The 25143-nt window shown below is 48.1% G+C and overlaps 1 protein-coding gene across 1 annotated transcript in view; it reads left to right on the top strand.

Moving 5' to 3' along the window:
• The window catches only part of LOC142312000 (uncharacterized), a 227626-nt gene extending 221890 nt beyond the window's left edge, over window positions 1-5736 (top strand). The window contains exon 9 of the mRNA XM_075350875.1: window positions 4332-5736. Coding sequence (XP_075206990.1) covers window positions 4332-5348 — 1017 coding nt within the window. The 3' untranslated portion in view covers window positions 5349-5736. The remainder of the gene's footprint in view (window positions 1-4331) is intronic.
• Window positions 5737-25143: the final 19407 nt, after the last annotated feature.

The raw sequence follows: 25143 nt of genomic DNA, 5'->3' as shown, positions 1-25143 counted from the left end.
TCTACATATTTATTCGAGCAATTTATATACTGTTCATGATTTTCATGGGGCGAACTGCAAACGTCGGTCATCTGCAGTCTTTAGGCTATGTGTCCACGGGCGGATTTCTCGCGGATTTTGCCGCGGATTTATCGCGGATTTACCGAAAATCTGCAGCAGTGGCACTTCCAAGCCATTTCAATGGCATTTTGGAAATGCTGTGTCCATGCTGCGGATTTTTCCGCGGCGGATTTGCCGCGGATTTTGATCCGGAAAAATCTGCAGCATGTCAATTATTCTTGCGGATTTTGGGTATAGAATGGGGGGGAAAAAAAAAATCCGCATCAAAATCCGCGGCAAATCTGCGGCAAAAATAAGGTGCGGATTTGCCGCGAAAGTCGCGGATTTTCATGCAGAAAAATCCGCAGGTACATTCTACCGTGGACACATAGCCTTATAAGGGTAGAGAGACATATCAATTTATTGCAGATGGAGAGTAGGATCACTAGTATTGATGGGCGAACCTGAACTGTAAAGTTCAGGGTCCGTACCAAACACACAGTGTTCATGCACATGATCCCCACACAAGCTTTCCTGGCAAGCTCGTGTTACAGTTCGGGTGAAGAGGCTGTTAAAACAAACACATTATTACAAAAACATTATGATTATACTTACAGGTCCCGCGATGCATCCTGCAGACTCTGTCTCTCGGCCGCTTCTGCTTCCGGGTCCGATCATTAACTTCCGGGGGTATTCATTGCACTGCTGTCATTCGGCAGTCTTCGGCTTATTTCAGCCCTGTTCGTGGTGACGTAAGGATTCACTCGAGTCCATGGCCCGTGGCCTCAATTGAACTTTCACGGTCACTATGCGAGTTTCGCATCTGTATCACCCAGCATGGGGCACACTCTCCTAACAGGTGCGGGTCGGCTGCATGTATTTCCATGCAGCTGAGGCGCTCCTGTCAGGAGAGTGTCAGGCTGTGCTGGGTGATGCAATGTGAGACTCGCACGAGTTATTTGCAAGTAGAATCATACCCTCAATGTCAGCCTGTAATTATTTTCTTCATCGCCACATGGTGTAACATGCCGTGAAGCACCTATGGTGTTAATATGCTTACTACACCCCAAGATCAATTAATTGATGGGTAGAATCTGTAAAATAGGGGTCACTTATGTGGGGCTTCTGCGGTTCTGCACTATAATATGAAGCTCCTTCCCATCTGAGGTTTGCCCTATGCCTGAGAAGTATGTGACCACGTATGAGAGATAAAAATGCTCACTATACCCTCAGATGAATTCCTCGAGAGGTGTAATTACCAAAATAGGGTCACTTCTGGGGTTTTTACTGTTTTGCCATGTCAGGAGCTCTTCAAATGTGACCTGGCATCCTCTATCTATACCAGCCAAAATGTCCCTCCTTCCCTTCTGAGTCTTGTCATATTCCCAAACAGTAGTTTTCTCCCATATATGGGGCATCGTCCTGCTCAGATGAAATTGCAAAACCTATTTTGGGGTCAGTTTTCTCCCATTGCCCTTGTGAAAATGAAAAATTTGGGGCAAAAGCAACGTTTTTCAGCCAATTTTGTGCTTCAAAAGTCAAATGGTGCTCCTTCCCTTCCAAACCCTGCCGTGCACCCAAACAGTTGTTTTCCCACCACATATGGGGCATTGCTGTCCTCAGGAGAAATTGCATAACAAATTCTATATCCACCTTTTCTGTTTACCCTTGTGAAAATGAAAAATTTGGTGCTAAAGCAATATTTCTTTGGAAAAATGTAAAATGTTAATTTTTCCTTTCCACATTGCTTTAATTCCTATGAAGTACCTGAAAGGTTAATAGGATTCTTGAAAGTGGTTTTGAGCACATTAAGGAGTGCATTTTTGTTCAATGGTATTAATTTTGCGTATTTTCTGTCACACATTCCCCACAGTCACGTCTATTCATTCCACAATGGTTTTTTTTTTTAATTCTTTTATTCAGCATATTTACTATATGGTAAAACTGATGTGACAGTATGATGCCTCACATCGGTACGAGTTTGTAGATACTAAACATGTATCGTTTTACTTTTATCTAAGTGGTGAAAAAAAATCTGAAGTTTGTCACAAAAAAATTGAGGTTTTGTCGCCATTTTCCGAGACCTGTAGCTTTCTCATTTTTTGGGATGTGGGGTTCAGTGACTGCTTATTTTTTGTGTTCTGAGCTGGTGTTTTTAATTACACCATTTTTTGTGAAAATGCGATGTTGCGTCGGACAAAACAACGTAATATTGGCTTTTGGAAATTTTTTCTTGCTACGCCGTGTAATGATCAAATTAATTGACTTGATATTATGATAGATTGAGAATTTCTGAATGCAGTGATACCAAATATCTGTATTTTTTTTGTTTTATATTCAACGGGGCAAAAGGGGGTGATTTGAACTTTGTTTTTTTTGGTTGTTTTTTTGTTACTGATTTTACTAGTCTGTAAACTACACTGTACACTGCAATCGTTTCTTCTGTCACAGCAATGCTGCAGACGGTTACAATAGAGAAGTGAAAATGTATAATCTATCAATTGCGCTTTCGTGGTCTACTGTCTTAGTCTGTTACTAATTGATTGTATTACAGTTTGTATGGAAATGCTATAAACTACCGTATTTTTCGGACTATAAGACGCACCGGACCATAAGACGCACCCTGGTTTTAGAGGAGGAAAATAGGAAAATAACATTTTAAGCAAAAAATGTGGCCATGACACACTGTTATGAGGCAAGGATCTGCTGCTGACACTGTTATAGGGGTAATGTCCCCAAATTCTCTACTAAGGTACCCCATCCTGGAAATGATCCTCCTGCCTTGTATATGATCCCCATCCTGGTATATATGTTCCTCATCCTGATAAATACCCCCATCCTGATAAATACCCCCATCCTGGTATAGCCCCCATCCTGTTATATACCCCCATTCTGATAAATACCCCCATCCTGATAAATACCCCCATCCTGATAAATACCCCCATCCTGCTATTTACCCCCATCCTGCTCATATACCCCCATCCTGCTCATATACCCCCATCCTGCTCATATACCCCCATCCTGCTCATATACCCCCATCATGCTCATAATATACCCCCATCATGCTCATAATATACCCCCATCCTGCTCATAATATACCCCCATCCTGCTATATACCCCCATCCTGCTCATAATATGCCCTCATCCTGCTTATGTACCCCTATCCTGCTCATAATATACCTCCATCCTGCTATATACCCCCATCCTGCTATATAGCCTGCATCCTGTGGCACAGAAAAAAATAAACGTTTATACTCCTCTTTCCTCACTCCCTGTAGCATCAATCATCTTCCTCTCAGTGTCAGCAGCAGCGCCGCTGACCTGTGTTGAACCGTTCCCCTGCAGCATCGCGATGTCCTCCTGTCTGCCGGCTGATGTGTGTGGAGACTAGCGGTGCGCACAACGATGACATCATCGCTGTGCTCACCGCTCTCTACACAGATCAGCTGGCCGGCAGACAGGAGGACATCGCGATGCTGCAGGGGAACAGTGACGGGTGAGTAGACCATTCTTATTCACTACCCCCCCCCCCCCCCCGTGCAGATGATGCGCGGGGGAGCAGTGAATATAACCGCACATGATCACTCCAGGCTGTAGTTGCCAGGGGTGATCATGCGGCTTCGCTGTTTACTATGCGCTCACCCCCCCCACCCATCATCTTGCCCACAAGTCAGTGCCGCCTTCAGCCCTGAGAGATGATGGGCGGAAGGATGGGCGGGCATATGAAATGAGTGGGCCCACATGGTCACGGCAAGCGCTGCTCGTGCCGCCGATGACCCGCTTCACCGGAGCACCCTCATTCCCCGCAGCCCTACATTCAGACTATAAGACGCACCCCCCACTTTCCCCCAACGTTTGGGGGGGAAAAAAGTGCATCTTATAGTCCGAAAAATACGGTATTTAATTAATATTTAAATGTAACTTATTTATAAATTATTTAGTGACAAAATGTATAATTGGTGGAGGAAGGTTGAACTAGATGGACATATGTTGAAAAAAATACCTATGTAATAGTTCCAATGCAGTGTTATTTATAAATGATATCGGATTTATTCTTGCCAGATGACTGTATCAGGATCTCTGAAGAACATCAGATATTCTCAGATTTTGCAACCAATACATGTGAAGAAAATGTCGTCATACCAGATATACCTCAAGCCATGTTCCTTTCTTCTGCTTCCTCAAAGACAAATATACAAAACAAAGGTCACAGAACGGCGGATGAACATAAAATAGCTTCCATAGAAGACAAACCATTTTTATGTTCAGAATGTGGGAAATATTTTAGTCATAAATCAAAACTTGTTTCTCATCAGAGAATTCACACAGGGAAGAAACCATTTGTATGTTCAGAATGTGGGAAATGTTTTAGTCATAAATCAAAACTTGTTTCTCATCAGAGAACTCACACAGGGAAGAAACCATTTGTATGTTCAGAATGCGGAAAATCTTTTAATTGTAAAGCTAAACTTGTTCTACATCAGAGAATTCACACAGGGGAGAAGCCATTTTCGTGTTCAGAATGTGGGAAACGCTTTTATACGAAAGCTCTAATTGTTCAACATCAAAGTATTCACACTGGGGAGAAGCCATTTTCGTGTTCAGAATGTGGGAAATCATTTTCTAGGAATGGACATCTTGTTCGTCATTTGAAAATTCACACTGGGGAGAAGCCATTTTCATGTTCAAAATGTGGGAAATGTTTTACTGGAAAATCACATCTTATTGCACATGAGATCAGTCATGAAGGAAACAAAGCATTTTCATGCTCCGAATGTGGAAAATGTTTTAAACAAAAATCAGTTTTAAGAATGCATCAGAGACTGCACACAGGAGAAAAGCTATTGTCATGTTTTGAATGTGGGAAACAGTATAGTGTGAAATACAAACTTGTAGCACATCAGAAAATTCACACAGGAGAGAAGCCGTTTTTATGTTCAGAATGTGGGAAATGTTTTAATCGAAAAGAACATCTTGTTAGACATCAGAAAACTCACACAGGGGAGAGGCCATTTTCATGTTCAGAATGTGGGAAATGTTTTTCTAGCAAATCTGAACTTGTTATACATCAGAGAATTCATACCGGGGAGAAGCCATTTTTGTGTGCAGAATGTGGGAAATGTTTTAATGCGAAAGCAAAACTTGTTAAACACCAAAGAACTCATATAGCGGTGAAGTTATGTTCAGAATGTGGGCAATGTTTTACAGACAAATCACAATTTGCTATACATCAGCTGAGTCATGAAGGGGAAACAAGGCGTTTTCATGATCCGAATGTGGAAAGCACTTTAAACAAGAATCTGTTTTAATGTTGCATCAAAGAATTGGCAAAGGTGAGATGCCATATTCATGTTCAGAATGTGGGAAATGTTATACAGTGAAACACTATCTGGTTAAACGTCAGAGAACTCACACAGGGAAAAAGCCATACTCACATTTCAAGTGTGGAACATGTATTATAGAGAAAGTCTTAGTCATGTTAGACATCTGGTAATTCATACAGGGTAGACACCTTAATATACAGAAATCAGGCTGTCTGTTTAAGGCAGGGGTGCACAACCTTTTTTTTTTTTTTTTTTTTTTTTTTTTGCAAGGGCCTTATTGTCATACTACACTATGCCAGGGACTGCACTAAAAATGATGTGATTTTGACTTCTGTGACACGTATAGCATATCGAAAGTATCTATATATAGAGAATTGCCCTATTCTGTCTCTCTGTCTGTCTGTCCAAGAAATGACATTATACGCTGAAATCGCCTAAATCACGCCCACACAGCTCCAACAGGCTGAACCCCCCCTCACTCCACCTCACCCAATCAGCAGTGGCCCTGCATCACATCCCCCCACACCCACACCTTAGGGGTACTTTACACGCTGCGACATCGCTAGCATCGGCTAGCGATGTCCAGCGCGACAGCACCCGCCCCCGTCGCACATGCGATATCTTGTGATTGCTGCCGTAGCGAACATTATCGCTACGGCAGCTTCACATGCACATACCTAGTCGGCGACGTCACGGTGACCGACGAACAATCCCTCCTTCAAGGGGGAGGTGCGTTCGGCGTCACCGCGACGTCACTAAGCGGCAAGCCAATAGAAGCAGAGGGGCGGAGATGAGCGGGACGTAACATCCCGCCCACCTTCTTCCTTCCGCATTGCCGTCGGGACGCAGGTAAGGAGATGTTTGTCGTTCCAGCGGCTTCACACACAGCGATGTGTGACGCCGCTGGAGCAACAAACAACATCGTACCTGCAGCTGGAGCGACATTATCAAAATGAACGACGTGACACAGATCAGCGATTTTTGACTGTTTCACGCTCGTTCATCGTCGCTCCTAGGATTTACACATTGCGATGTCGCTACCGGCGCCGGATGTGCGTCACATCAACCGTGACCCCGACGATATTTTGGTAGCGATGTTGCAACGTGTAAAGTACCCCTTACTCTACCCACACCCAATTAGCAGCGACGACCGCTCAATTAGGACATGCTCACTCGCCAAAACCCTGACAACGCCATGACGCAGCTGGCGGACAAGTACAAGGGACATCGCCATGGAAGCTCCCTACACCCGACGCGACGGAGCACAGCAAGCCCCAACCCACAGGAGGACCCAAAGCGCAGGTCAGTGACCCAACTACGCCACAGAGACACAGAGGGACGGGAACCGGAGGAGACGCAGCTGCGGCATCGTAGGGCTTCCCCACGACACAGGGACAAATAGAGGGACGGGGACAGGAGGAGACGCAGCTGCGGCGCACTAGGAACCCAGCAGTCCGAGACACAGCTCTTCCACTAACCAACGATAAATGCAGGGGAAACACATGGCTACTTAAATATTAACACTGCTGTGAATGTTAACGAGCCGCTCATTACTATTCATGAGCCGCTCAATACTATTCATGAGCGGCTACTTAACATTCACTGCAGTGTTAATATTTAAGTAACCATTTGCTTTCCCTGCATTCATTGGTGGTTAGTGGGAGAGTTGCATCCCGGAGTGCTCATGAGCCAATCATTACTATTCATGGCCAGCGGGAAATGAAGCCACACACACACACACACACACACACACACACACCACGACTCACACACAGCCCAACCCAAACACAGACACACCAGCACACACAAACCACCACGCGCGCACACACACCGACGCGCGCATACACCCAAACACAACCCCGCTCATATCAAATGCGCCTCACACTCACACACACAACCACCCACACACGGGCGCACACACACACAGCCGCACACACATACACCCCCGCGCACACACATCGCCCCACAATCACACGCCCCCACACACACACCGCGGCACACAGACAAATACACACACACACCGCACAAAACACCCCCCACAACACACACACATCGCCCCACATACGCACCACAACAGACACAGAACGCAATACACACACACCGTGCAACACAAACACCGCCGTACACAGACACCCACATACCAGGATGGGGGCCATACAAGGATGGAGAATATACCAGGATGGGACACAGACCAGGATGCTGCATAAAAAAGGATCCTGCCTATACCACGATGGAGCCACATACCAGGATGGGGCCACATACCAGCATCAACCCACAAACCAGGATGGGGGCCATACAAGGATGGAGACTATACCCGAATGGGACACAGACCAGGATGCTGCATACACAAGGATCCTACCTATACCACAATGGGGGCACATGTCAGGATGGTGGCTACACCACGATGAGGGCATATCACAGCATCAGCCCACATACCAGGCCAACCCATACCTCCCAATGCCACAGCCTGCAACTCACAGCCGGCCACAATGGAAAAGCGGAGCGGACGCTGCCCAGGAGCGAGCAGCTGGCGGACAGGTACAAGGGACACCTTAGGAAACATTCTGGATGGTGCCTATACTGGGAGGCTGCCTAGACCAGATTGTGTACTTAGGGATTTTTCTCAAAAATCATTAACTACGCAATAAATTCTAGAATACCCTATGCGATAGAATCGGGCCACCATCTAGTATACCATAAATGTATGATAAGTGCAAATTCTACTTATAGGACTCTTATCTCCAAAAATCAGCACTATAATAGAAAGTTCATGCTGAATTGGTTTTTTTTTTTTTTACAAGCATCTAGAAATAGATTCTACCTTTAAATCCACATAAAAAAACATGTTCAATATTCTTTTAAGACCAAAAAAGAAAAATTCCCTTAAAAAAGAACCTTTAATATGACATTTAAAAGGTATAATATTAATGATTTATAATTTACCAAAGTGTAACGCTCACCCTAATAGTGTAGGGACAGTGAAAAATTACCAGGGGGAGGGAGGGGAAAATGAAAATATCCCTATTCTATCCCTCCAGTCACCCTACCTAGCAATGACGCCCTAGGGTTGTGGCGCCCCCATTCACCGACTGGAAACCCTAGAGTAACCCTGGATAGCCCCACACTACACTAATATGTGCACAAAAGTGAATTAAAATAACCTGATAATAGAGGTTGTCAACATAATAGTATGACTTATCTGGCCAAGATGTATCAGATCCTCATGATCAGACGTCGTCCCGACGCGTTTCTACGTGTTAGCTTCACAGGGTTCATCAGGGGACAGTTGTAGATAGAATCCAGGATTAAAATTCCATCCTGGTGGCAGCCAGAGTCCAGGTGCTGTGATGAGAATCCTGTGAAACTAACAGGGAGAAACGCGTCGGGACGACGTCTGATCATGTTGACAACCTCTATTATCAGGTTATTTTAATTCACTTTTGTGCACATATTAGTGTAGTGTAGGGCTCTCCAGGGTTACTCTAGGGTTTCCCGTCGGTGAATGGGGGCGCCACAACCCTAGGGCGTCATACCCTCCATTGCTAGGTAGGGTGACTGAAGGGATAGAATAGGGATATTTTCATTTTCCTTTCCCTCCCCCGGTAATTTTTCACTGTCCCTACACTATTAGGGTGAGGGTTACACTTTGGTAAATTATAAATTATTAATACTTTACCTTTTAAATGTCATATTAAAGGTTATTTTATAAGGGAATTATTTTTTTGTCTTATACTGTTGTTCCCTCTTATATTGGCTGTGGCCTGTTTTTTTCCAATATTCTTTTACTAAGTTTCCAATTGATTTTAATGGAAATGTCAAGGTCAGAATGACGATGATGATGAGACTCAAAGGATCTCTTGATATCCGGCTGCTGCTTCTGATTAAAATGTCATGTGTGCACACGAGAATGAATAACTGCACAGCAAAGTCAGTTATGTCTATCTCCATGACTGGCTCTTAACCAAGTGTGTTCTTTATTGTTTGAAAGAAACTCTAGACCAAACAGTAAGGGGGTGTGAACAAAAGTTTTAGTCCAATCAAGTATCGTAAGTCAGGGCTTCATGACGTAGAGAGATCTGCATATTCTCCGTTGATTGGTCAGTCTAGGATCCAGGAATTTCTTTGTCGATCTGTCTTGGGTGGAGAACAGGAAATGGTGGCCATCTTCAAGCTATACATATATATATATATCCTAGTATACACTGAGTTTAAGGAAAATACACTGAATATGCAATATACATATATACATGTTAGTAAGAAACAAAAGCATTCACAAATATGTGTGTTAGTTCACATCTACTGAACTATATAACTGAGTCTATGAAATGGCTGAATTAAGTATTTTTGGATACTCAATTCTTTATCCTCAACAGAAAAAGCTCCTTTAGTGCACACAGCACCGTTTTAATGATTTTATTTATGAGGATTTAGAAGTAGATTTTACTGCAAATCCACATAATGTGTGAATAGGCTCTAAAGAGGAAGAGGTCATGAATGCAGATGGCTCTAGATAATGTTTTGGGGTTTTTTTTGCTTACTATCCAATTCAGATCTCCCACAAAGTACAGTATCGCGAGTCTCAGACACAGATATACATCCTTTTTTTTTCCTGGAGTGCCAAATGGGTTGAGACCTCATTCTCCAGATGTATGAGGCATCCAGAGATGTCTACACAGAGCACCACTAGTACTTGCCAGTCCCTACTTCTCAGCTGCATTCAACTACTCTTCTGTGTGTTGCTACTCACATAACATTAAAAGTTGACATCAGACAAGATTTTTCTGTCCATATGGTTGGATGCCGAAGATAAAAGCATTGCGCCATTCTGGGCCATGGGCTGCAGATTGTGCACCCCTGGTCTAAACCCCCAATCCAATGAGACTGTCCCTCATATCATATGTCTTAGGGGTACTTTACACGCTGCGACATCGTTAGCATTTGCTGGCGATGTCGAGCGCGATAGCACCCGCCCCCGTCGTACGGCCGATATGTGGTGATTGCTGCCGTAGCGAACATTATCGCTACGGCAGCGTCACACGCACATACCTGCTCTGCGACGTCGCTGTGACCGGCAAACCGCCTCCTTTCTAAGGGGGCGGTTCGTTCAGCGTCACAGCGACGTCACAGCAGCGTCACTGAACCGCCACCCAATAGAAAAGGAGGGGAGGAGATGAGTGGCCGGAACATGCTGCCCACCTCCTTCCTTCCTCCTTTTCCGGTGGACGCAGGTAAGGAGATGTTCGTCGGTCCCGCGGTGTAACACAGCGATGTGTGCTGCCGCAGGAACGACGTACCGGCGGCAGCACCGATATTAAGGAAATGAACGACGTGTCAACGATCACCGTTTTGGAACGATTTTGCAATCGTTGATCGTCGCTCATTAGTGTTACACGCTGCGATGTCGCTACCGGCGCCGGATGTGCGTCACTAACGACGTGATCCCGACGATATATCAGCAGCGATGTTGCAGCGTGTAAAGCACCCCTTACTCCACAGGCTTCTCACTATTGATTCACAAATCTCTTCAGTGGGACCCTGTGCGAATTTGGCAAGACATAGAGCGAAGTTTTATCATTGTCCATGCCGAGATTAATACTTAGCCCTTTACAATTCTTTGTATATATGATCCTCAGCTTGCAGGAGCCTATGTGCTTCAGGAGCCCATTAGCTATGCTCAGTAATTCCCACCCTATCTTCTCTGCATGGGTGATTCCAATCAATTTGTGCATCAGGTACTTGATAGGTTTCATTCACCATTAGGGTATGTGCGCACGTTGCTTTTTACCTGCTTTTTACCTGCTTTTTTGCTGCTTTTTCTTCTGCGCTGTTTAATGCCAAAATGGATGTGTTCTTCTATTCAAGCAAAGTCTATGGGAATTTGGGTTTCTTGTTCACACTATGTTGTTCAAAATGCTGCCTTTTTGAGGCAGAACTTTGGTCAAAAACTCAGCTTTTCAAAGAAGCAACATGTCAATTGTTTTTGCCATTTAGGTTTTGCACTGCAAAGCTGAGTTTTTGACCAAAGTTCTGCCACAAAAAGGCAGCATTTTGAACAACATAGTGTGAACAAGAAACCCAAATTCCCATAGACTTTGCTTGAATAGAAGAACACATCCATTTTGGCATTAAACAGCGCAGAAGAAAAAGCAGCAAAAAAGCAGGTAAAAAGCAGGTAAAAAGCAACGTGCGCACATACCCTTAGACTCGCTTGATGCTATTGTGCTGCCCCCACGTCAGCAGTCGGACTGCTCGGATCCGGATCCGCAGGGGCTCAAGGGGTCTCCGGTCTCGGGGGTTGTGCAGACACTCAAATAAAAAAGGGGCACAATATGTGAAGGGGATTGTTGTAGATACTTCGTGACGCCACCCACGGTGTGTAGTAAGATGGAGTACCACCGCTGCTGTTGGGGAGCACCCGGGGGCGATGGAGTGGCAGCAAGGTGTTTGACCCCTCCGGGGGTAGGGGTGGATGCCCCTGGGCTCAGTGTCCAGTACACGGGAGGTTATGGCTGCCGGTGGTGGTGCGCCGGACCGGAGGGTGTTAGTGTACTCACGATTAAATGATTGCACACAAGTCCGCTGGTAGACCAAGGTGTCAGTGGCCGGCTGCTGCGTCCGGGTGTATGCGGTTCCCACACCCGGCTGGTGTACCAATGTCCCTTCCTCCGGCACTATGTACTTTTCTCCTGTTGTGGACAACCTCGTGTGGAATGGGGAAGTCCTCTCCTGGTTCTGCTTTGGTTGGGAGATGTGCCCGTGAAAACTGACTAGTGGGATCTCAATGGGCTGTTGCGGATACCTTATTCCCCGCGTTGGGCTGCCGTTTAGCTCTACACGGTCCACCGCTTGCCACCTAGCCAGTAGACCAGGGCCACTACCCTGGCTACCCTTCACTGGGCTCAGACTTGCACTTCCACTTAGCTTGAACTGCACTCTGACACTCACACCTAGACACTTAGACACCTCTGGTTCCCTCCCCCGGATCCTCAAGTACCCTAGGTGGGCGCTCCCAATCTGCCTGGTCCCGCCCACTGGTGTGTCCTTCCTACCCTGAGGGGGGTGGCTAGGGTTTTGTGGCAGATGGTACCTGATGTGGCATGGTGTTCTGTGGGGTGTAGTGTTTCTCTGTGACCACCTGGCGGCGCCAGGGCGTCACACTATTCCCTGCCTATTTTGACAGTTGCTTAGGGATGTGAGATGGATTGACCTCTTGAGACATCCAATCCAGTACTTAGAAAGTTCACTTGTTATTCCCTGGTTAGGCATTCACCATCCATAATAGACTACATATTTGGTTTCCCAAATGTGTCTATTTTTGTCTTCTCTGCCTCTGTTGTTATCTAAATCTAATGAAATTAGTCCCCCTCCTATCCCTAAGGCACTACTGGTTGTGTCCTCATTTATATACAATGCTTGGCAAAAGTATTTAATACTTTGTAGTCCACAAAGAGGAATCTGAAAGACAAAAATAGAGAAATAAAAACAAGACACTCCCTCATTCACCAATCTATTAATAAAAATGATGTTGTCCATGGCATTCCCACGACATCCACCGATTCTGTAGTACCAGTGCTACCAGTGAAGCATCATTTTCAGAATGAGGCTCCTTAGGTGGTACTGTACCACCTAAGGAGCCTCATTCTGAAAATGATGCTTCATAGCTGACTCATGGTTCACTTGTGCTCTGCAATACCTGGTGACTGTAATGAGCAGTGATGACATCACTAATGTTACTGCTCATCACCATTCTCGACGGTTCTCATGAGAGGGCAGTGCGAGATCCGGAATGTCCAACAAGTGATGATGTCAGTAACTTAGTGACGTCACTGCTCATCTGATATTTAGGGTCTCACGCTGCCCACTGTGTGACTCTGCGAGAGCGGTGATGAGCAGTAACATTGCTGTTTTCATCACTGCTTGTCACAGATTCAGGGATGTCGTGGGAACGCCATGGACTATGTTGGAGCTGCATTTATTTTTTAATAATTGGTGAACAAGGGCCAGTCTCTTTTTTTTTTTAATTTCTTTACCTCTTTTGATTTCTTTCAGGTTCCCATTCGTAGACTATATTGAATTTAGTTGACTACTTCGGAGCTGCATTTCTTTTTTTAACCCCTTAACGACCTTTGACGTACTGGGTACGTCATGGTGACATGTTGCTAAACAACCCATGACGTACCCAGTATGTCATGGCGAAACGCGGCCCCGGAGCCCCCGTGAGTGCGATCGGTGTAATCAAATAGATTCGGGAAAGAGGGGACCTCTGCCTGACCTCAGGAGGGGTGGTGCCTCCTCCCCGAACCTTCAGAGGCTGTGATTGGCTGATTAACGCAGCTCAGCCAATTACAGTCACTGTAATGTTCCAGCCATTGAAAATGGCTGGAACATTGAAATCCAGCCCTGATCAGAGCAGCTGTAGCTCTGATCATTGGCTGGAGCTGGGTGATTGGTGCTTCACCCGCCCCCAGCTCTGATTGGTGAGACCGGTCTTGTGACCGATCTCTCCAATCACCGTGGATCTGGTGCCGGTGACCTGTGTCCGTCCCTGAAAGCTAAGGAGAGCGGTCGCCCATCGGTAAGTTATAGCCCCCCGATCCACCACTGTCCCCGCCCCTGTCCTCAATCACCCTGCCGCTGCCCCCAATCTGCCGCTGCCCCCGATCGCCACGCCGCTGTCCCCGATCGCCACCGCTAGTCACGCCACTATCCCCGCCAGCCACATCGCTGTCCCCACCACCGCCAGCCACGCCGCTCACCCCGCCGCTGTCCCCGATCGCCACCACCAGCCACGCCGCTCACCCCGCCGCTGTCCCTGATCGCCACCGCCAGCCACGCCGCTGTCCCCGCCACTGTCCCCACCGCCAGCCACGCCGCTGGCCCCGCTATTGTCACCGCCGCTGTCCCTGCCACCGCCAGCCACGCCGCTGTACCTGATCACCCCGTCGCTGTCCCCGATCGCCATCGCCAGCCATGCCGCTGTCCCCGCCAGCCATGCCGCTGTCCCCGCTACTGTCACCGCCGCTGTCCCTCCCACCGCCAGCCACGCCACTGTACCCGATCACCCCGCCGCTGTCCCCGATCGCCACCGCCAGCCACGCCGCTGTCCCTGCCACACCCGCCACTGTCCACGCCGCCACCGCCAGCCACGCCGCTGTCCCCGCCACACCCGCCACTGTCCACGCCGCCACCGCCAGCCACGCCGCTGTCCCCGCCGCCGTCTCACCCACCTTTTTCAGCCACCGCTGCCCCCGAATCGGCCGCCACTGTTCCCAATCGGCCGCCGCCTCCTCCATCGGCTGCCTCTTCTCCATCCGCCACTACACCTCCCCCCCTCCTCCATGTGCTGCCTCCCCCCCCTCCTCCATGTGCTGCCCCCCCTCCTCCATGTGCTGCCCCCCCTCCTCCATGTGCTGCCCCCCTCCACCATGTGCTGCCCCCCCTCCACCATGTGCTGCCCCCCCCTCCACCATGTGCTGCCCCCCCCTCCACCATGTGCTGCCCCCCCCTCCACCATGTGCTGCCCCCCCTCCACCATGTGCTGCCCCCCCTCCACCATGTGCTGCCCCCCCTCCACCATGTGCTGCCCCTCCTCCACCATGTGCTGCCCCCCTCCTCCATGTGCTGCCTCCCCCCCTCCTCCATGTGCTGCCTCCCCTCCTCCATGTGCTGCCCCCCTCCTCCATGTGCTCCCCTCCTCCACCATGTGCTGCCCGCCCCTCCTCCATGTGCTTCCCCCCCCTCCACCATGTGCTGCCCCCCCTCCACCATGTGCTGCCCCCCCTCCACCATGTGCTGCCCCCCCTCCTCCATGTGCTGCCCCCCCTCCTCCATGTGCTGCCCCCCTCCTCCATGTGCTGCAAGCTGCCCCCCTCCTCCATGTGCTGCAAGCTGCCCCCCCTCCATGTGCTGCCTCCCCCCTCCATGTGCTGCCTCCCCCCCCTCCTCCATGTGCTGCCTCCCCCCCTCCTCCATGTGCTGCCTCTCCTGCTGCCTCCCCCCTCATGTGTCATCGCTCTCTCCCATCAGACTCTGCCCCCCTCCCCGATCTGCTGCCTGCTCTCTCCCATCCTCTTCATCTACTGCCCCCTCTCACCCTCCTCAATCTGTTGCCTCCTACATCTGCTGCCTCTGTCTGCTGTGATCCTGCTGCCTAGATCCATCCTGTAAGGTAGCTATCCCTAATCTCACCCCCCATCCTCCGCCGCTCCTCCATCCGCTACGCCATTTCCCATCCTCCATCCGCTGCACCATTTCCCATCCTCTGCTGCTCCTCCATTCGCTGCGCCCTTTCCCATCCTCTGCCGCTCCTCCATTCGCTGCGCCCTTTCCCATCCTCTGCCGCTCCTCCATCTGCTGTGCCCTTTCCCATCCTCTGCCGCTCCTCCATCCACTGCGCCATTTCCCATCCTCCATCCGCCGCTCCTCCATTCGCTGCACCCTTTCCCATCCTCTGTCGCTCCTCCATCCGCTGAGCCCTTTCCCATCCTCTGCCACTCCTCCATCCGCTGCGCCCTTTCCCATCTTCCATCCGCTGCGCCCTTTCTCATCTGCTGCCCCTCCATCCGCCGCCGCGCCCACTCGCATCACATTATCCAGCGCAGTTGCTCGCTTCCAGACTGTAGCGGATGATGCGATGCGAGACTCGTGCATTGCTCTCACGTTTGGCACTGGTCTTAGTGGCAGGCGCTCATTTTTTTTTATTCATTTTTTTTTTTTACTGACGTCCGTATTTTTTATTTCGCCAAACTAATTTTTTTGTATATGGGGGGGGTGTCTAGTTTCCAAAATGAGGTCACATGTGGGTGAGCTCCATTGTTTAGGCACCTCAGGGGGGTCTCCAAATGCAACATGGCGTCGGCTAATAATTCCAACCAATTTTGCTGTGAAATGGCGCTCCTTCTCTTCTGAGCCCCGCCGTGCGCCCAAACAATTGATTTCCACCACATGTGAGGTATCTGTGTACTCAGGAGAAATTGCACAATACGTTTTATGGTGCATTTGTTTCCTGATACCCTTGTGGGAAAAAAAGCTACCTGTTTGAAAAAACAATTTTGTGGTAAAAAAAAAAATATATATTTTCACGGCTGAACATTACAAACTTTTGTGAAGCCTCCAGGGGTTCAAAGTGCACACTAAACATCTAGATAAATTCCATGAGGGCTCTAGTTTCCAAAATGGGGTCACTTGTGGGGGAGCTCCATTGTTTAGGCACCTCAGGGGGTCTTCAAACCCGACATGGCGTCCGCTAATGAGAGCAGCTAATTTTGCACTCAAAAATTCAAATGGCACTCCTTGCCTTCCGAGTCCTGCCGTGTGCCCAAACATTTGATTTCCACCACATATGAGGTATCTGCGTACTCAGGAGAAAATGGACAATACATTTTAAGGTGCATTTTTTCCTGATACCCTTGTGATAAAAAAGCTACCTGGTTGAAGCAACAGTTTTGTGGTAAAAACTTTTTTTTTTCTTTTCACAGCTCAACGTTATAAACGTCTGTGAAGCCCCCAGGGGTTCAAAGTGCACATCAAACATCTAGAAAAATTATTTGAGGGCTCTAGTTTCCAAAATGGGGTCACTTATGGGGGAGCTCCATTGTTTAGGCACCTCAGGAGGACTTCAAACCCGACATGGTTTCCGCTAATGAGTGCAGCTAATTTTGCACTCAAAAATTCAAATGGCGCTCCTTGCCCTCCGAGCCCTGTCATGTGCTCAAACATTTGATTTCCACCACATATGAGGTATCTGCATACTCAGGAGAAAATGCACGATACATTTTATGATGCATTTTCCTGATACCCTTGTGAAAATGCTCAATTTTATGGCTAAAGTAACATTTTTGTGTAAAATAAGTAAAATTTTCATTTTTCCTTCTACATTGCTTTGCTTGCTGTGAAGCTCCTAAAGGGTTAATAAACTTCTTGGATGTGGTTTTGAGCAGAGTGAGGGGTGCAGATTTTAGAATGGGGTCACTTTTGGGTATTTTCTGCCGCCTAGGTTTCTCAAATCACTCCAAATGTGATGTGGTACCTAAAAAATTTTTTGGGGGAAATTTTGTTGGAAAAATGAGAAATTGCTTATGAACTTTGAACCCTTCTAACTTCCTAACGGAAATTTTTTTTTTTTCAAAAATTGCGCTGGTGTAAAGTAGACATGTGGGAAATGTTATTTAGTAAGTATTTTGTGTGACATATCTCTCAGATTTATGGGCATAAAATTTCAAATTTTTGAAAATTGCAAAATTTTCAAAATTTTCGCCAAATTTCTGAAATTTTCAAAAATAAACGCAAAACATATCGGCCTAAATTTACCACTGACATGAAGAACATTATGTCATGAAAAAACAATGTCAGAATCGCCAGGATCCGTTGAAGCGTTCCAGAGTTATAACCTGTCACAGTGACACTGGTCAGAATTGCAAAAAATGGCCGGGTCTTTAAGGTGAAAACAGGCTGGGGGCTGAAGGGGTTAAAATAACTTGGTGAACCAGGGCAAGTCTTGGGGAGTGTTTTTCTTAAAATAAAATATTTTTATGTATTTTTTTTTTTCTCTTTTAACTTACTGGATTAGTAATGGGGGTGTCTGAAAAGATGCCCTTCCATTACTGACCCCTGGGCTTGGTGCCAGCTGACACTACACAGCTGACATCAACCCAAAAATATTACCCAGATTGCCACCGCACCAGGGCAATCAGAAAGAGCTGGGGTACAGCATCAGAAATAAAGCATTTAATGTGATATGCCACTTTTAGAGCAGCTGTGGGCTGCTATTTTTAGACTGTAAAGTTAAAAATAACCATGGACCTTCCTAGCCTGTTTAAACCAGCCCGCAGCTGCTTGCTTTACCTTGGCTGGTTATCAAAAATAGGGTGGACCAAACATTTTTTTTTTAAACCACAAGAAAGGGTGCAAGTGTACAAACCCTGCCATAATCTAAGTTCTCCCTCCTACACCAACTCTCCCTGAACTGCTTCTAGAGAACAGTGAGTCGAGCATCAAGTCACCGGGTCCTATACAAGACCCAATGCGGCCATTCCAATCACAGTAATACAAGTAGCCAACATGGTTATGACTTTACCATGATTTGAAGGGAAGGCAATCCCCGCATGTAAATTGTCTGTCTAAGGCTACTTTCACACATCAGTTTTCTGTATTCCGGCACAGTCCTTTTTTTTCCGGCTCCAACGGATCCGGACAAAATAGTGAAAAACGGATCCACCGGATCCGTTTTTTAACGGATCCGTTATGCCGGTTCTGTCTAAAAACCGATCCATTGGATCCGTTTTGCATCCGTTCTCTATCCGTTTCGTCCGTTTTTTGACGGATCCGGTTTTTAAACACAAAACAATTAACGAGTTCCGTATTTTGATTGACTAATGGAAAAATACGGTATATATACAGTGGTTTGAAGCATATTTGACAGAATGAAGGGAGAGGCAAGCAGAAAACATGGAAGGTGTTCTGGAAAAGATCACAAAGATATCGGCTGACTTTGCATTTGAGGCCAATCGCTTGGGTGTCATCGTCCGAAAAAAGGAGCGTCAGCGTCTGAGGCGTCAACGCCATCGTCGATTTTGGATTCATCCAGTGACTGCCCAGAGACTGACCCGTGGGGTTTTTTCAACACTGTACATGGAGGTTCATGGAACCCATGAAAAATTTTTAAACTAAGTACGGATGGCAGTGAATAATTTTGACTTCCTCGTTGGCCTTGTTGCAGACCACATACGGAAGACGGACACCTACTGCCGGTACTCAATATCACCCGAGGAGCGTTTGCTGGTTACGCTTAGATAAGCTTTTTTTGGTTAAATTGTTTATCCTCCTGTTAACTTGACTTTTAACAGTAATGTGGATGCTGGTATTTTTTTTATTAATTATTGTCTTTCCTTTACAGATTCCTTGCAACAGGAGAGTCTCTGTCATCACTCCATTACCAGTTTAGACTCGGTATTTCCACCATCTCTGGAATCATCAGACTTGCCGAGCCTTGTGGGATTGTCTCCAGGAGGATTTCATCCTACAGCCCACCAGGAACAGATGGCTGGCGATTGCCGAAAAATACAACAACATTTGTCAGTTTCCAAGTAGTACGAGTTCGAAAGTACGGCTTGAAAAAAACAATGATTTGGCGATTTACTTGCATCTAAATGCAGCCTGTCCAGACGCATGCACAATTCATGCGTATTTTTCTCCATAGAGTTCTGCATGAGGCTAAAACCAGCACTCGTTTGTTCTGCTAACAATTTAATGGCGTTCTGGAAGGCTGCATTTAGATGCAAGAACTCGGGCGCATAGCTCCTATCCTGACCTCTGTGACGCTGACGCCCAGAACCCAAAGGTGTTCTACTGAGGGCAGCAGTGTCAGAGGGGTGGGGTAGGGGAAAAGCTACCTTGTCACCAGCAGCTTCAGGTAATGAAGTCTCACCTGATGCTCCAGCGCAGGTGGATGGGATCGAGGGACCAGATGTGAGTGAAGGTGCAGATGGGTGGGGTATGTTCATGTGTTCCCCAGTGGCGGACTCTGGTGGGATCGCTCAGAAGGGTTTGATGCAGGCTCCCGAGTGCTGCAGACGGTGCTGTTACAAAGAGGAAAAAAAAAAAAATTAATTTAATTGCTATTGATTGGCCCTGGCTAACAAAGACAAAAAAGGTTAGACATATCAACAATTTTACTTAGTACATATTGTGGGGAATATTTACCTTCTGCACACCATAGTTGTCCGGAGGAACGACAACACTCTAAAGTATCTGTATTTGGATCTGCGTCCTCCGGATCCACTCGGGGCCTGCATCTCTAGATTCAACTCCTTCTTGAAGCGATCCCTGATAGACCGCCACCACTTCTGAAGTTTGTCACCTGAAAGTTGAAAGCACAAAGTCGTTAGTATACAACACATTAAATCCTGCAGCATAACCTACTGAACTGCGAATACTTACGTGCTTTCTTCTGGGCCCGAGAATTGAGGTCCTCCCAACCTTCTACCGCTGCGTGGCATACCTCGTCCCAGAGTCGACGGGTTACGATGGTATCAGCGTGGCGGCGGTCACCCATGTGCCACAGCGGCTACCTCTCTCGAACTTCATCGATGAGGAGGTCGATGTTGATACATCCGGCCTCCTCACCGTCAGATTCGGGAGCACGCTGTGAATCCTGTTGGCCCAAGAAAAAAAAAAATAATTAAAAAAAGAGATTTACACTGAAATGCACAGAAAGTAGACATTAAACCAAAAAAACAAACAAACAAAAAAAAGAATATATTAACTTACGCTATGACCTTCGCCACCTCGACGCCGACCCTGAGACCGTCTTGGAGGAGCTCTATCGTGAGCCCTAGAAGTTGAATCCTTTAGGGAAAAAAATAATAAAAATTAGGTGCCTTTATGTGTTGGGTGTTCTGTGATAAGCAATTCCTGTAAAATTAAACTTACAATCTGACCGCCCGTTCCGTGGATTTCTCCACCCCTTTCGTCCCCTTCTGGAAGCACCTGTGATGTTTCAGCTACCTGTTAAATTTTTTTATTTTTTTTTATTTTTGGTGGGATTTTTTTTAGCAAAAACCCAAACAAAAAAAAAAAATACCTCAGTTTGTTGAGAACATGAGTGAGGGCTCAAGAAGACATAGCTTTTTTTTTGTTTTGTTTTTTTCTGTGCAAATTTCTGCAAGAAATAAACACGATTATACCTATCCTAACGACTGCACAACCGTAAAACCGCAATTTAATGTTGTACAAAGTAAACATCCAAAAACGCACAGGTGCTTGGCTTTTATACACAACCAAAAAATGTAAAGTTAACTTAGTTAAATAAGACAGCGCATGCAAAGGTTTTGTATAAATTTATTTATTTATTTTTTTTTAATTTTTCTTTAAATAAATTTAACAAGGTCGGAGCCAGACAGCTCTTTATTAAAATAACATTACATTACAGAACTTAATAAATCCAAAAATCCAGCACTCATATATGGTTTGAAAAATAGAAGAAATTCTTTATTGGAACAAGCAGTTCTTTATTGGAACAGTACAATAAAGAACTGCTTGTTCCAATAAAGAATTTCTTCTATTTTTCAAACCATATATGCTGGATTTTTGGATTTATTGATACAGGGGTTGGACCCTATCCAGGCACCATTAACTTTGTTGGAGTGCCGCACTACCACATATTACTATTATTACAGAACTTAAAACCAGAAAAAAAGACAAAAAAACTTGCCTATTCAGGATGTGATCGCTGGACAGGACCGCTGGACAGGACGACCGGACCGGACCGCTGGACTGGGGTTGGCTGCTGGACCGGACCGCTGGACCGGACCGCTGGAACGGACCCAACTGCTGGACTGGACTGATGGACCGGACCGCTGGACTGGACTGATGGACCGGACTGCTGAACTGGACTGATGGACCGGACCGCTGGACTGGACTGATGGACCGGACCGCTGGACTGGACTGATGGACCGGACCACTGGACTGGACTGATGGACCGGACCACTGGACTGGACTGATGGACCGGACCGCTGGACGGCACCTGGAAAAAAAACAAGACCTGTAAGTAGGATGAACGGACCTCAGGACAGGATCTCTGGAAATTACTGTGGACAGTACCTCTGCCCTGGACCGCTTGACTCGACCGCTGGACCGGACCGCTGGAACAGACCCGACTGCTGGACTGGACCGCTGGACTGGACCGCTGGACTGGACCGCTGGACTGGACTGATGGACCGGACCGCTGGACTGATGGACAAGACCGCTGGACTGCACTGATGGACCGGACCACTGGACTGGACTGATGGACCGGACCGCTGGACTGGACTGATGGACCGGACCGCTGGACTGGACTGATGGACCGGACCGCTGGACTGCACCTGGAAAAAAGCAAGACCTGTAAGTAGGATGAACGGACCTCAGGACAGGATATCTGGACATTACTGTGGACAGTACCTCTGCCCTGGACCGCTTGACTCGACTGCTGGACCGGACCGCTGGAACAGACCCGACTGCTGGACTGGACCGCTGGACCGGACCGCTGGACTGGACTGATGGACCGGACCGCTGGACTGGACTGATGGACCGGACCGCTGGACTGGACTGATGGATCGGACCGCTGGACTGCACCTGGAAAAAAACAAGACCTGTAAGTAGGATGAACGGACCTCAGGACAGGATCTCTGGACATTACTGTGGAGAGTTCCTCTGCCCTGGACCGCTTGACTCGACCGCTGGACCGGACCGCTGGAACAGACCCGACTGCTGAACTGGACCACTGGAACAGACCCGACTGCTGGACCGGACCGCTGGACTGGACTGATGGACCGGACCGCTGGACTGGACTGATGGACCCGACCGCTGGACTGGACTGATGGACCGGACTGCTGGACTGGACTGATGGACCGGACCGCTGGACTGGACTGATGGACCGGACCGCTGGACTGGACTGATGGATCGGACCGATGGACCGGACCGCTGGACTGCACCTGGAAAAAAAACAAGACCTGTAAGTAAGATGAACGGACCTCAGGACAGGATCTCTGGACATTACTGTGGACAGTACCTCTGCCCTGGACTGCTTGACTCGACCGCTGGAAGGGACCGCTGGAACAGACCCGACTGCTGGACCGGACCGCTGGACCGGACCGCTGGACTGGACTGATGGACCGGAACCGACTGCTGGACAGAACCGCTGGGCTGGACTCGACCGGACCCGACTGCTGGACTGCTGGACTGCTGGAAAGGACCGCTGGACTGCACAGGAACACTGGACTGGACGACAGCATGACTGGAACGCTGGACAGAATGGCAGGTAGTGTGGACAATGTACTGAAGGGCTTTATATATGTTTTGGAAAAAAAAAATGGAGCATTCTCATTTACAAAACCGGAAGCGGCGGCCGCATCCGGTTTTCACTGCATCGCGCCGGATCCGGCGTCCATAGACTTTCATTGTAGACCACGCCGCATTGCGCCAGATCCGGCACAATGCAGTTTTTTTAAGTGGCCAAAATACGTTACATGAAACGTTCCATCCGGCCGACGCATTAATTAATTTTGCCGCATCCGGAAAAAAACGGATGCAACGCAAAGCCATCAGGCACAATCCGGTAACAATGCTAATCTATTGGGATAAAACGGATGCGGTACCGGATCCGTTTTACCCGTTTTTTTCCGGATTGTGCCTGATGGAAAAAAACTGATGTGTGAAAGTAGCCTAACAGCTGTGAAAAAATGCGGGGCAGGGACTCGAGCATGGTGTTCAAACACCCATGATACTCATTTGAGAAACAAGTGAATCCAAGCACCCCAATGCTTGATCGAGTATCGAATAGTGGAGAGCAAGCTCACTCATCACTATTAGGGAAGGTTTCGATAGAATTGTTGGAGCAGAAATGTGTACATCCATGGCAGATAGAAATACAACAAATACAGGTTTTTACAGTTTCTAGTTTTGATCTATTTTGACATTTGTCTTCAGTCTGCTCAGAGCTATTGTATTTCTGATGCTTGGTGCCTTGCATAATGTAATTGTCGCGGGCGGGGAGGGGACGCTGTGCTCACCACGCTCGGGTCAGGCGCTGCTGCTGCTTCGCTTGCTGCTCGGTGGCTCGAGCGGTGGGCCGGATCCGGGGACTCGAGCGGCGCTCCTCGCCCGTGAATGAAAAGGGGAATGGTTTTGGGGATTTATTGTCCGTGACGCCACCCACGGTTGTGGTGAGGTTGTGACACCACCGCTGCTCTGGACGGGGATCCCGGGAGCGATGACAGGGAGCAGCTTGGATGTTGTTTTTCCCCTCCGTGGGTAGGGAGGTTGGTTGTCCCAGGGCCCGGTGAGGGAGGAATAGCAGGTGGGTTACGGGGCCTGGTGAGGTGCAGGGTCGCGGGGGCAGCGCGGTGCCGCACGGCATGGTGGTACTCACTCAGCCAATGATGAATGCAAAGTCTCCGGTAAAACAAACGGCTGGATGGACGGGTCCCACAGACGACTGCGGTGGTTCTTCTCCCGGTAGGTTGGCGGTGACTGCCTTTCCCTGCACCTGTGTTATGTTCTCGGTTCTGGTGGCTTCCCACCAGCAACCCGCTCCCCAGCTTGGATGGATGCTGAGGGAGCCCCTTTTGCCCGCAAGCTCTGGCCCTGGGAACTGTAGCCTTGGCGGTGACTGTATTTTCCTTCACGGTTTGAGCGGTTGCCTTCAATCGGGTCTTGACTGCTGGGAAACCCCGGAGGTTCCCTTTGCTAACGGATTTGACCGGTTTTACGGCGACTCCAAGCCTGGTCGGGGTCCGTAGGCCCTGCCGAATGGTGCTGGCTTCTTTTCGCTCCCCGATCCGGTACCGGCGGGCCACCGCCCGTCCCCGGTCCTTACGGTTCACGTCAATCAGCCCCTCCTGCAGACGGTCACCACCGTCTGCCAACCTTGCTGTATGTGCCCGGGCCACGCACCTGGACACGGTGAGTTTCCTCCGCTACCACTTCACTCCTCCAGTTCTCAAACTGAACTCTAAACTCAACTGCCTTCCTTTTCCCGCCTCCAGGACTGTGAACTCCTCGGTGGGTGGGGCCAACCACCTGGCTCCACCCCCTGGTGTGGACATCAGCCCCTGGAGGGAGGCAACAAGGATTTTTGTCTGACCTCGATGTGCCTAGCCGGGGTGTGGGGTGTGTTGTTGCAGTACCTGTGACGTCCTGGCTTGTCCAGGGCGCCACATAATGCTCAGATTTCTAGGGAGGAATTTGCCCAGGATGGGGTCATTTAGCAGGATCGGCAATCTTAATATTATCACGTGTGCGTCAC

The sequence above is a fragment of the Anomaloglossus baeobatrachus genome, chromosome 5 (genome assembly GCF_048569485.1).
Source record: "Anomaloglossus baeobatrachus isolate aAnoBae1 chromosome 5, aAnoBae1.hap1, whole genome shotgun sequence".
NCBI lineage: Eukaryota > Metazoa > Chordata > Amphibia > Anura > Aromobatidae > Anomaloglossus > Anomaloglossus baeobatrachus.
Note: the sequence above shows the minus strand (reverse complement) of the source record. Positions and strands in the feature narration are given on the sequence as shown.